General features: G+C 31.3%; 4 protein-coding genes and 2 long non-coding RNA genes across 7 annotated transcripts; all 6 read left to right on the forward strand.

Annotated features, from left to right (window-relative positions):
- Window positions 1-220: 220 nt before the first annotated feature.
- Window positions 221-975, forward strand: LOC109583825 (phosphatidylglycerol/phosphatidylinositol transfer protein-like). Of its 2 annotated transcripts, XR_002185714.1 has the most exons (3): window positions 221-573; window positions 616-809; window positions 856-975. XR_002185714.1 is itself a non-coding variant. In XM_019999310.1 (2 exons), the coding sequence occupies exons 1-2, from the start codon at window positions 600-602 to the stop codon at window positions 937-939; spliced, it is 294 nt and encodes a 97-aa protein (XP_019854869.1). In that variant the 5' UTR covers window positions 583-599; the 3' UTR covers window positions 940-975. The 2 variants fall into 2 exon arrangements, 1 of the variants encoding a protein (XP_019854869.1); XM_019999310.1 differs by lacking the exon at window positions 221-573 and having other exon boundaries at window positions 583-809.
- A 1,756-nt stretch (window positions 976-2,731) lies between these two features.
- Window positions 2,732-3,439, forward strand: LOC109583826 (uncharacterized). Its single transcript, XR_002185715.1, has 4 exons — window positions 2,732-2,818; window positions 2,863-2,958; window positions 3,001-3,211; window positions 3,258-3,439. It is a non-coding gene; the product is annotated as an uncharacterized LOC109583826 (long non-coding RNA).
- A 2,012-nt stretch (window positions 3,440-5,451) lies between these two features.
- LOC109583840 (uncharacterized) lies at window positions 5,452-6,245 on the forward strand. The gene is made up of 5 exons (XM_019999327.1): window positions 5,452-5,561; window positions 5,630-5,653; window positions 5,697-5,795; window positions 5,842-6,035; window positions 6,082-6,245. Exons 1-5 carry the CDS (start codon window positions 5,483-5,485, stop codon window positions 6,163-6,165), a joined length of 480 nt encoding a protein of 159 aa, XP_019854886.1. The 5' UTR covers window positions 5,452-5,482; the 3' UTR covers window positions 6,166-6,245.
- Window positions 6,246-6,606: 361 nt separating this feature from the next.
- On the forward strand, window positions 6,607-7,295 carry LOC109583842 (uncharacterized). The gene is made up of 3 exons (XR_002185721.1): window positions 6,607-6,798; window positions 6,847-7,181; window positions 7,228-7,295. It is a non-coding gene; the product is annotated as an uncharacterized LOC109583842 (long non-coding RNA).
- A 1,162-nt stretch (window positions 7,296-8,457) lies between these two features.
- On the forward strand, window positions 8,458-9,374 carry LOC109583838 (phosphatidylglycerol/phosphatidylinositol transfer protein-like). Its single transcript, XM_019999325.1, has 5 exons — window positions 8,458-8,603; window positions 8,672-8,707; window positions 8,752-8,850; window positions 8,895-9,088; window positions 9,135-9,374. Exons 1-5 carry the CDS (start codon window positions 8,525-8,527, stop codon window positions 9,216-9,218), a joined length of 492 nt encoding a protein of 163 aa, XP_019854884.1. The 5' UTR covers window positions 8,458-8,524; the 3' UTR covers window positions 9,219-9,374.
- Window positions 9,375-9,779: 405 nt separating this feature from the next.
- LOC109583839 (uncharacterized) lies at window positions 9,780-13,340 on the forward strand. The gene is made up of 5 exons (XM_019999326.1): window positions 9,780-9,878; window positions 12,766-12,783; window positions 12,828-12,923; window positions 12,966-13,159; window positions 13,241-13,340. The coding sequence occupies exons 1-5, from the start codon at window positions 9,791-9,793 to the stop codon at window positions 13,322-13,324; spliced, it is 480 nt and encodes a 159-aa protein (XP_019854885.1). The 5' UTR covers window positions 9,780-9,790; the 3' UTR covers window positions 13,325-13,340.
- Window positions 13,341-13,698: the final 358 nt, after the last annotated feature.

Consider the following 13,698-nt stretch of genomic DNA (forward strand, 5'->3'; position numbering starts at 1 on the left):
GATGCTAGTAAACAAGTTGCTATGCCATTCAAAAATATGGTGAGTCTAGTCATAAAAAATGCTATGCAATAAGTTTATAAACAGTTTACGGTTTATTGCTATAAATGCATGGTGTGTTATTCTAATTAAGTCCAAGACATACATGACAGTGTTTATTTAGTAAACCATGTCACTTGTAAGCGGAACAGTCAAACTATCACTTTCATTTTCATGTACACCTATCAGCAAAATACTAATAAGAAAAAAGATGAGTGTCCTATTGATGATCCTATCAGTTGTACTAGTAGTATCTACATTGACTGGATCTACTAACAATTACTACAATGGTAAGATACTGACTACTATACTAATGGATAATATACCTGTTTGAATTATATATACTATCAACAACAAGAACCTACTGGTAATAAAGGATCATTCACTGATTGCTGTAAGTTCAGTAATACACTATTGATTTATTTTATTATTTTTAAGCTGTTACTAAGAAATTTCTGGAACTCACTAATGCATCATTAACTCCAACTCCATTAAAACGTGGTGAAAAGGGCTACTGGCAGGCAGTACTAAAGATCAGTTAGTGACAACAATTATAAATAAACATGAATCCATTTATAGAGAGAACCATACATTGGGGTATAGTGCATATCAAATTGACACATAACTTCAAGAATTATACTAATGTTACTTTTGTTGATGTCAAATATAATTTATGTGACTACATTATTGATATATTAAATGAAGACTGTCCACTACCTCCTGGAATGTATCCTTTCAATGCCAGTACTACACTACCACACACTTTTTGGCCAGTGAGTAACAGATACAGTGTATCATTATTACTATTCTATTTCATAGGGTCAGTATTATGGTGAAGTAACTGCTTATAATGATAAAGAAGAGCAAATGATGTGTGAAATGAATGATTTCTTTATTGACTGACTAAGGATATGAACATATAAGATCTTTGGCCTGACTTTTGAGCAACTTTAGAAATTTGTAAAAAAATCCAATTTTTTATCGGAACCAGCTCAAAACTTCTACACAGCATAAATACATGTATTATGCATAAGAAAAAATTATTAAAATGAAAAATTCTTGCCTAGTCAATTTTGGCAAAATTTTTAGCAAATTTGAAAAAAAAACTCAACTTTGTTTGAAATCACCTCAAAATATCTAAAAAAACATAAAATAGAAAATTTTTCATAGTCATTTCTGACAAAGTACCCTTTACTTGCTAATATCATGTGGATAGAGGATAATCTTGAAGAATGACATAAATCATTTGAGAGTCTATTATTAGTCATTACTGTACTGTGTAATTTAATACTAGTAGTACTGTATAATAATTTAAGATACATTCAAAGCATGTATTAATGTTAATTGATGCATAACAGAATTCATTGATAGTTGCATTAAGTATAGACAATAAGCAATAGACACATGATCACTTATAACTGTTATTTTAACTAAAAGGCAGCAGAAGGTGAAGCATGTGCAAAACATTACACACTAACACTAGACAATATAACTGGAGCTGAACAATATCATGCACTATTATTTTGACACACATCACCAACAGGTCAAGTTTTACTAATAAGAAAGAAGATGAGTGTCCTATTGATGATCCTTTCAGTTGTACTAGTGGTATCTACATTGACTGGATCTACTAACAATTACTACAATGGTAAGATACTGACTACTATACTAATGGATAATATACCTGTTTGAATTATATATACTATCAACAACAAGAACCTACTGATAATGAAGCACTATGGTGCAATGGACTCGCCTGCTGGAATTCACTTGAGTGATACGCATTACTTGTACTGTGATATTTTAAGCAATTTGAAAAATATTATTATTGACTGCATAGTTATAATGATAATTAAAATAAGCTATGGGTGTGGTCAACAACTAACTAATAGAGGTGGGCGATACCAGAAATTTTGAATCGATACCGATACCAAGTAGTCTGAGTCTCAGTATCGATGGTATCGAGTAGTGAATGAGTAGTTAGCTACTGCGCATGCGCAATTAAGTTATAACTAGTTATTAATAAAAATGAAAAGAAATAAACCGCCATTTTGTAATTATTAAGGGGTGTGGCCATAATTATGACGTAATAAAATAGGTGCGGTGGGGCGTGGTTACTCACTACTCGATACCAGGATTTGGTATCGAGTACTTGGTATCGGAGGCCTGGTATCGGATATATGAGTACTTTGGTATCGTATCGCCCACCTCTACTAACTAAATCATGGCACATGGGTAGGAGAAAGAAGAAAAGCTGAAATTTATTTTAGCATCTGAAGCTCTATTCCAAGAAAGAGTTGGCACAGAAAATTTTTCTAGATATTTAAAAGAGACTGAGAGAGTTTGGTTGCTCCTGCTTTCCCCAGTGCTGCCTGAAAAATTCTCAAAGAGGCTAAATCACTGACAAACTTTGAGCAACTGTAACTCACAAACAACGAAGTTAGGACAAAATCGTTCTTTTTGTTTTTCGTTAGATGGAATTTTCTACCTCTGAAGCAAATCTCGGCCCTGTAGAGTGAAACACGAGCTCTCACCTGGAGAGAGGTCCCCTGGTTTAGCAGTTCACAGCTTTTGGTGCCACGGGATGCTACAAGAGTATAACTAGATGAAAGAAAGCAACTTTATCTGTTGCTACAAGAAGAAATAGAGCTCTAGACTGCTCAGACAAAAATATAATTTTTTTACAAATCAATTAAACTGTGTGGACAGAATGACAGAATGACAACCCAACTGCGTAGTACCCGCCTACGCGAGTCCAATAATGGATCAGTCACTGATTGTTGTAAGTTCAGTAATGTCATACTTATTTATTTTATTAATTTCAAGCTGTTACTAAGAAATTCACTGAATTTAACTTATCAGTGACTCCATACCCAGTGAAACGTGGGGAAATATTCTATTTGCAAGGAGTACTAAAGATCAGTGAGTGACAAAAATTATAAATAAACATGAATCCATTTGTAGAGAGAACCATACATTGGGGTATACTACATGCCACAGCATACTACATGCCACAGCGACATACAATTACAGGGATTACACTAATATTACTTTCTTGGATGACAAATTCAATTTATGCGACCTCTTATATGATTTTATTAAGGAATATTGTCCAATAAAACCAGGAACATATCATATAAACATTCCTTCTGGACTGCCAAGCATCTTATGGCCAGTGGGTAACAGATACCGTGTATGATTATTACTATTCTATTTCATAGGGTCAGTATTATGGTAAAGTAACTGCTTACAATGAGAAAGGAGAGCAGATAATGTGTATAATGAAACAAGCCACCGTTGAATAATGAACATAATTATTATTAACACATGCATGTAATATACACAACATAAAGAGACAAAAATAAAAATAGATGGACAAGTTTTGAGACAGTTATATACTTTAAAATAGTGTCATTAAAATGAGAGGCAGTGTCATCTCAAAAGTAATAGGATCTACCTCATAGTCAATACAATGCTATATGAATTTACTTAACTTTAACAAAGAGCCCAGAGTCAAATGGCATACTTGTATCTTCTTGTTGACAACACTGCATGAAAGCATGAAAGTGTTTGCTTTTTAAAAAATTTATGCCATCCAAAGATATCATGAGTCCAGTCACAAAAAACAACAATTTGTAAACAATCTGCAGTATATTATAATAAATGCATAATGTTATTCTATCCAAGTGTAAGACATATATCACAGTGTTAAGTAAACCATGTAACCTGTAAGGGGAACATTTGCACCATCAATTTCATTTTCATGTACACGTATCAGCAAAATATCAATAAGAAAGAAGATGAGTGTCCTATTGATGATCCTATCAGTTGTACTAGTAGTATCTACATTGACTGGATCTACTAACAATTACTACAATGGTAAGATACTGACTACTATACTAATGAATAATATACCTGTTTCAATTATTATCATCAACAAGAACCTACTGGTAATAATGGATCATACACAGATTGCTGTAAGTTCAGTAATACACTATCAATTTCGTTTATTAATCTTTAGCTGTTACTAAGAAATTTGCGGAAATCACTAATGCATCAGTAACTCCAGCTCTATTGAAACATGGAGAAGCAGTGAATTTGCAAGCAGTACTAAAGATCAGTGAGTGACAACAATTACAAATAAACATGAATCCATTTATAGAGAGAACCATACAATGGGGTGGTATACTGCATGTCACACTGAAATACAATTTCAAGAATTATACCAATATTACTTTCATTGATGTGGAATTAAATTTATGCGACTACTTAGATGATATAATTAAGCAAAAATGTCCAGTACATCCAGGAATATATCACATCAATCCTCATACTAAAATGTCAAGCCTTTTTTGGCCGGTGAGTAGTAACAGATACAGTGTATCATTATTACTATTCTATTTCATAGGGTCAGTATTATGGTAAAGTAACTGCTTACAATGAGAAAAAAGAGCAAATGATGTGTGAAATGGCATATTTTTTTATTGATTGAATAAAGATCAAGGATATGGGCACAATCATTATTACTATTACTCAAAGAACATGTACATTACAAAAACAAATGGATAAAAAAGAAAAGCTTTCCTCTAAATTAATTTATTTACAATACTATTCCATGATCTGTCAAAATAAAATACTTGACTCATTGCTGGAACAAATGATAGAGGCAAAGAGCGTGCTACATGTAAATGAGCTAAAAAGTATTGAAAGTTCTCTTCTAGCCATTTTTGATGATACGAAAGACCATTATAGCCTAAGGTCTTTGGCCTAATTTTTGAGTAACTTTAAAAATTCGTAAAAAATCCAAATTTCATCAGAATCAGCTTGAAGTTTCTACACAGCATAAGTACATGTATATCCATAATAAAAAATTACAAAAATCGAGAATTCTCATTTAGTCATTTTTGGCAAAATTTTCCCAATGTACTTGTATTATATACAGCCCATGGTCTTTGGCCCCATTTTTTGGCAAATTTGAAAAAAATCTGATTTTGTTTGGAACCATTCTAAAAAATATAAAAATAGAAAATTTTCTCAAATTTATTTTTGACAAAATACCTTGTACTTATATGATTTTTGAGCAAATTTGCTAAAATCATGTGGATAGAGGCAAAAGTTGAAGAATGACATAATCATTTGAGAGTCTATTATTAGCCATTATTGTACTGTGTAATTTAATACTAGTACTGTAACATGCACCCAAAGCATGTAGTAATGTTAATTGATGCATAACAGAATTCATTGATAGTTGCATTAAGTATAGACAATAAGCAATAGACACATGATCACTTATAACTGTTATTTTAACTAAAAGGCAGCAGAAGGTGAAGCATATGCAAAACATTACACACTAACACTAGACAATATAACTGGAGCTGAACAATATCATGCACTATTACTTTGATACACATCACCAACAGGTCAAGTTTTACTAATAAGAAAGAAGATGAGTGTCCTATTGATGATCCTATCAGTTGTACTAGTAGTATCTACATTGACTGGATCTACTAACAATTACTACAATGGTAAGATACTGACTACTATACTAATGGATAATATACCTGTTTCAATTATATATACTATCAACAACAAGAACCTACTGACATTAAAGATTGTGGTAAGCTAGTAATACACTAATAATTTATTTTATTAATTTTAAGCTGTTACCAAGAAATTTGCTGAAATTACTAATGCATCAATGACTCCAATTCCACTGAAACATGGGGAAAGATTCCGTTGGCAAGCAGTACTAAAGATCAGTGAGTAATAACAATTACAAAAATAAACACGAATCCATTTATATAGAGGAAACCATACATTGGGGTATAATGCATGTCACTCTGACTCATAACTTCAAGGATTATACTAATATTACTTTCTTGGATTCTAACTTCAATTTATGTGACTACTTTGATGACCTAATTAAGGAGCAATGTCCACTAAAACCAGGAACATATCAAATTTATTCTGGTGCTGTAATATCAAGCCTCTTTTGGCCAGTGAGTAACAGATACAGTGTATCATTATTACTATTCTATTTCATAGGGTCAGTATTATGGTAAAGCAACTGCTTACAATGAGAAAGGAGAGCAAATACTATGTCAAAAAAGAGATTTTACCATTGTTTAAACAAGGACAGTGAACACATTAATTAACGATAATCATTAACATGTAAACATCACAATAGAAATTTTAATAATTGTCAATAGAACAAGAGTTTGAGAAATTGAAATAAATTAAAGCAATCAGCATTATTCCAACTCCTAGGTTTATAAAAATTCTCAACTCCTAAGGAAAAATAACATAAATCACTTTGAGAGTCTATTATTGTACTCTGTATGTAGCATCTTGCATAATTGAAGTATAACAGAATTCATTGAAAGATGCATGAAATATAGACTGAAGCAGTAGACACACGATCACTTATAAGATATACTCAAAGTGTTATTTTAACTGCAACAGAAGGTAAAGCATGTGCAAATCAAACATCACACAGTAACACTAGACAATATAACTGGAGCTGAGCAATATCATGCATTATTATTTTGACACACATCACCAACAGCTAAGGTTGTACTAATAAGAAAGAAGATGAGTGTCCTATTGATGATCCTATCAGTTGTACTAGTAGTATCTACATTGACTGGATCTACTAACAATTACTACAATGGTAAGATACTGACTACTATACTAATGGATAATATACCTGTTTGAATTATATATACTATCAACAATAAGAACCTACTGAAGTTAAAGATTGCTGTAAGTTAATGCAATAATAGACTATTACCTTATTTTATTAATTTTAAGCTGTTACTAAAAATTTTATTGAAGTCACTAATTTTTCAATGATTCCATTTCCACTGAAACGTGGGGGAAAATTCCATTTGCAAGCAGTATTAAAGATCAGTGAGTGACAACAATTACAAATAAACATGAATCCATTTATAGAGAGAACCATACATTGGGGTATACTGCATGCCACACTGAAATACAATTTCAGAAATTATACTAACATTACTTTCTTTGATGTAAAGTATAATTTATGTGACTACTTTGATGATATTATTAAGCAACAATGCCCAGTACATCCACAAATATATCATATAAATAGTCACACTACAATGTCAAAACTCCTTTGGCCAGTGAGTAACAGATACAGTGTATCATTATTACTATTCTATTTCATAGGGTCAGTATTATGGTAAAGCAACTGCTTACAATGAGAAAGGAGAACAAATAATGTGTATAATGAAACAAGCGGCCATTGAATGACAAAAAATGTCATTATTAACACATGCATGTATGTATACACTACAAACTGCACTCTGATTACACCAAGTGAATTATTACCTTGTCGTATTACAATACATTATGTTTATGCAGCTTTACTATTTCCAAACAAATATGTTAAGAAGAATAATCAATGAACAGCTTGAGTATGCTTTTCTTTAAGTTCCGTTATTGCATTTATGAGTGTGACTGATGAGTGTTGTGGTATCCGAAGGAAAACATGCAACTTTACTACTAGCAAACAAGTACCGTACAAAATGATTTATTGGTGGGGCGAGTTTCCATGTGGAAAGAAATTGGCAAATTTTATATTGGCAATTTTGTGCCATGTGACATTGAGCATGCTCAGATTAAACAAAATGGCAGATTTTATACTGGCAATTTCTTCAGGAACCATCAATTGCCAATATTAATTCCCAGCTAATAAATCATCTTGTACGGTATGTTAAGAATAATAACCAGTGAACAGTTCCAGTGTGTAACGCTAGTTAAGGTCCTACCAAATTACCTTAGGGTAGGTATTAATTGCGCTCTTAAATTTTAGCGTTTTTAAGGGGACTCTGATTTAGCGAAATGTAATATTAGCGAAAATAGGAAGAAAATCAATGGTAAAACCCCCATTCACTAGCATAACACTTCTCAAGAAGCCCAATCTATACATTTAAGAGCAGAACACTTAACAGGACCACCCTATTTACTGTTATCTTGTTACAGATCTTGCTTATCTTGTGTACTTGTTTACACAAGTACATAATAACTATTATTAGCGACTTGTTGAATTAGTGATTTGAAGTACACTTGCTAAAAACGCTAAAATTAAGTGTTGCAATTAATACCCACCCTAAGCAATATCTATGCCCTAAGGTAGTTAATTGATAATTAATTAATTATGCAATAATAATGAATATAAATAATAAAATAATAAATAATTAATGAATAACTATTATTATAATTAAAAATAATAATTTAACATACACTCAAATGTTAATTGATGCATAATTGATAGTTGCACTAAATATAGACAAGACACATGATCACTTATAATTGTTATTTTAACTAAAAGGCAGCAGAAGGTGAAGCATGTGCAAAACATTACACACTAACACTAGACAATATAACTGGAGCTGAACAATATCATGCACTATTACTTTGACACACATCACCAACAGCTCAAGTTTTACTAATAAGAAAGAAGATGAGTGTCCTATTGATGATCCTATCAGTTGTACTAGTAGTATCTACATTGACTGGATCTACTAACAATTACTACAATGGTAAGATACTGACTACTATACTAATGGATAATATACTTGTTTCAATTATATATACTATCAACAACAAGAACCTACTGATAATAAAGCATCATTCACAGATTGTTGTAAGTTCAGTAATACACTATTGATATATTTTATTAATTTTAAGCTGTTACTAAGAAATTTATTGAACTCACTAATTTTTCAATGACTAAATTTCCACTGAAACGTGGGGGAAAATTCCATTTGCAAGCAATACTAAATATCAGTGAGTTGACAACAATTATAAATTAAACATAAATCCATTTATAGAGAGAACCATACATTGGGGTATACTGCATGCCACAGCAACATATAATTTCAGAAATTATACTAATATTACTTTCTTTGATGTGAAGTATAATTTATGTGACTACTTTGATGATATTATTAAGCACAAATGTCCAATACATCCAGGGCTATATCATATAAATAGTCACACTACAATGTCAAAACTCCTTTGGCCAGTGAGTAACAGATACAGTGTGTCATTATTACTATTCTATTTCATAGGGTCAGTATTATGGTAAAGCTACTGCTTACAATGAGAAAGGAGAGCAAATAAAGTGTATAATGAAGCAAGGGGTCATTGAATGACAAAAAATTTTCATTATTAACACATGCATGTATGTATACACTACAGAATGCACTGACTACACCAAGTGAATTAATTACCTTGTTGTATTACAATACATTATGTTCATGCAGCTTTACTTCTAGCAAACAAATATGTTCAGAAGAATAACTAATGAACAGCTTGAGTATGCTTTTCTTTAAGTTCCATTATTGCACTTATCAGCATGACTGATGAGTGTTGTGATATATCCTCATGCAAACATAGTATAGTCATTTCAAAATTATTATACACATTATGTTTTAAGCTTATTATTTTTACCAAGAGTATGTACTATTTAGAGTCTAGGCTTTACATAAATTTTCTAACATAGGACAAGCAAAGAAACTTGTTCACATAAACTGATAATGATAGCATTCTTATGGGGAAAAAACTTGATTAGTATGGAAATTAAGAAAAACAGGCATCAAACTGCAATTTATACAAACTTAAGAGACAGTGAAAGCTAACTCAAACATGTGCAATTACTAACAATATAAATTAAGTAGTTATTATTATACCTAATAAGTGTTCAAAGACAGAGCTGGAGAAGAAGATGACTGTTCCTGTAAACATACTATTAATCCTATCAGTTGTACTAGTATTATCTACATTGACTGGATCTACTAACAATTACTACAATGGTAAGATACTGACTACTATACGGATGGATAATATACCTGTTTGAATTATATATACTATCAACAACAAAAACCTACTGAAATTGAAGATTGTTGTAAGTTCATGCAGTAATACACTATTCATTTATTTTATTAATTTTAAGCTGTTACCACGAAATTTATTGAACTCACTAATGTTTCAATGACTAAATTTCCACTGAAACGTGGGGGAAAATTTCATTTACAAGTAGTACTAAAGATCAGTGAGTTGACAACAATTATAAGTAAACATGAATCCATTTATAGAGAGAACCATACATTGGGGTATACTGCATGCCACACTGAAATACAATTTCAGAAATTATACTAACATTACTTTCTTTGATGTGAAGTACAATTTATGCGACTTCTTTGATGATATTATTAAGCAACAATGTCCAGTACATCCAGGAATATATCACATCAATGCTCTTGTTACAATGTCAAAACTCCTTTGGCCAGTGAGTAACAGATACATGCAGTGTATCATTATTACTATTCTATTTCATAGGGTCAGTATTATGGTAAAGCTACTGCTTATGATGAGAAAGGAGAGCAAATAAAGTGTATAATGAAACAAGGGGCCATTGAATGACAAAAATGTCATTATTAAAACATGCACTATACATACACTACATCAAAATACAGTAACTGACAAACTGCACTGATCATTATATCAAAATGAATTACCTTAATTGTTGTATTATACAATATACTATGTTCATGCAGCTTTACTTTTAGCAAATAAATATGTTAAGAAGAATAACTAATGAACAGCTTGAGTATGCTTTTCTTTAAGTTCCATTATTGCACTTATCAGCATGACTGATGAGTGTTGTGATATATCCTCATGCAAACACAGTATAGTCATTTCAAAATTATAATACACATTATGTTTTAAGCTTATTATTTTTACCAAGAGTATGTACTATTTAGAGTCTAGGCTTTACATAAATTTTCTAACATAAGACAAGCAAAGAAACTTGTTCACATAAACTGATAATGATAGCATTCTTATGGGGAAAAAACTTGATTAGTATGGAAATTAAGAAAAACAGGCATCAAACTGCAATTTATACAAACTTAAGAGATAGTGAAAGCTAACTCAAACATGTGCAATTATAAACAATATAAATTAAGTAGTTATTATTATACCTAATAAGTGTTCAAAGACAGAGCTGGAGAAGAAGATGACTGTTCCTGTAAACATACTATTAATCCTATCAGTTGTACTAGTAGTATCTACATTGACTGGATCTACTAACAATTACTACAATGGTAAGATACTAATGGATAATATACCTGTTTCAATTATATATACAAGAACCTACTGATAATAATGGATCATTAACAGATTGCTGTAAGTTAATTCAGTAACACACTATTCATATATTTTATTAATTTTAAGTTGTTACTAAGAAATTCACTGATCTCAATTTATCAGTGACTCCATACCTACTGAAACGTGGGATAGCATTCCGTTGGCAAGGATTAATAAAGGTCAGTGAGTTGACAAACAATTATAAATAAACATGTAGGGAGAACCATACATTGGGGTATACTGTATTCAATTACAGGGGTTACACTAATATTACTTTCTTGGATGACAAATTTAATTTATGCGACTTCTCAGATGATACCATTAAGGAACATTGTCCAATACCACCTGGAATATATCATATCAATATTAGTACTACACTACCAAACATCTTATGGCCATTGAGTAACAGATACATGCAGTGTATCATTATTACTATTCTATTTCATAGGGTCAGTATTATGTTAAAGCAACTGCTTAGAATCAGAAAAGAGAGCAATTAACATGTCAAATGAAAGAATTTGCCATTGTTTAAACAAGGACAGTGAACACATAAATTACTAATAATCATAAACATGCAAACATCACAATAGAAATGTTAATAATCAATATGATTGTCAATAGAACAAGAGTTTGAAAATTTCAAATAAGTTAAATCAATCAGCATAATTCAAACTCCTAGGGCAAATAATAAATTAAAGTCATTGTGATACAAAATATTTTGTGGAATGGCTTAACATTGACATTATTAATTAATACCGTATAGCCAAAAAATTTTGTGAGGAATAAATTTTCGTATTTTCGTGATCACTGTTTGCATCACGAAAAATTAAACCCCCGAAAATAAATATTAATTGAGAGGCATGGTTAACCACGCCTTACTAATAAATGTGCCCTCGTGTCAAGTCGTGTTCTCATCAAGCTAATGTCTCTGTTACTCTGTATTGCTATTTTAAGCATACTGCCTAGGTCAAAGATGATGATCTTCCCCATCACTGGTGTCCACACTGATTTGTAGACATGGTGCCCCTTGACACAAGAGTCCGTCTCAAACATTGAATCTGCCATGTTTTAATTAAATAAGGCGTGGTCATTATTATTATTAAAATAAAATCACGAAAATATTTATCATGGAATTTAAAATTTCTCCATAAATTTCATTATTCACGAAATTTTAAGCCTCGAAAATTTTTGGCTATACGGTAGTTATTATACCTATACTACAGTCTTAATTAATAAACAGTGAGATTTCATGTACTATAACATTTACTTTGAGTATACATATCTACTGTAGATATGTATACTCAAAGTAAATGTTATTTTAATTGAAAATAGCAGAAGGCAGAGCATGTGCAAATGATATTACAAGAGAGAGAAACAAGAAAGAAGATGAATGTCCTATTGATGATCCTATCAGTTGTACTAGTAGTATCTACATTGACTGGATCTACTAACAATTACTACAATGGTAAGATAGTGACTACTATACTAATGGATAATATACCTGTTTGAATCATATAAACTAACAACAACAAAAACCTACTGATAATAAAGGATCATTCATAGATTGCTGTAAGTTCAGTAATGCAATATCTATTTATTTTATTAATTTCAAGCTGTTACTAAGAAATTTGCTGAACTCAATTCATCAGTGACTCCATACCCACTGAAACGTGGGGTAAAATTCGATTGGCAAGGATTACTAAAGATCAGTGAGTGATAGCAATTATAAATAAATATGAATCCATTTATAGAGAGAACCATACATTGGGGTATACTACATGCCACAGCGACATACAATTACAGGGGTTACACTAATATTACTTTCTTGGATGACAAATTCAATTTATGTGACTACTTTGTTGACTTAGTTAAGGAATATTGTCCAATACAGCCAGGAATATATCATTTCAACACTCCTATTAGACTGCCAAGCCTTATTTGGCCAGTGAGTAACAGCAAGAGTACCTGCTATAATGTACTCTTGGTAACAGGTACAATGTATCATTATTACTATTCTATTTCATAGGGTCAGTATTATGGTAAAATAACTGCTTACAATGAGAAAGAAGAGCAGATACTATGTATAATGAAACAAGTCACTATTGAATAATGACCATAATTATTATTGACACATACATGTATACACTTGCAGAAACTGTGTCCTGATTGTATCAAAGTGAATCAATGTGAACCTTATTGTATTACAATACATTGTGCAGCATGACTATTAGCAAACAAGCATGTTAAGAAGAATAACCAATGGACAGCTTGAGTATGCTTTTCTTTAAGTTCCATTGTAATATTATGAGTGTGACTGATATCCTCAAACAAACACAGTACACATTTTAACAATAATAATACAATATTATGTTTTAAAATTACTATTATACCAAGAGTATATACCGCATAGTGGAAAATTTTCATGGCCCAAAAATTTTGCAGATCAGTTCAAAAATCGATTTTGTGGCTTTAATTTTTGTGGTT

This window comes from Amphimedon queenslandica, unplaced genomic scaffold (assembly GCF_000090795.2).
Source record: "Amphimedon queenslandica unplaced genomic scaffold, v1.1 AMPQUscaffold_13277, whole genome shotgun sequence".
Lineage (NCBI taxonomy): Eukaryota > Metazoa > Porifera > Demospongiae > Haplosclerida > Niphatidae > Amphimedon > Amphimedon queenslandica.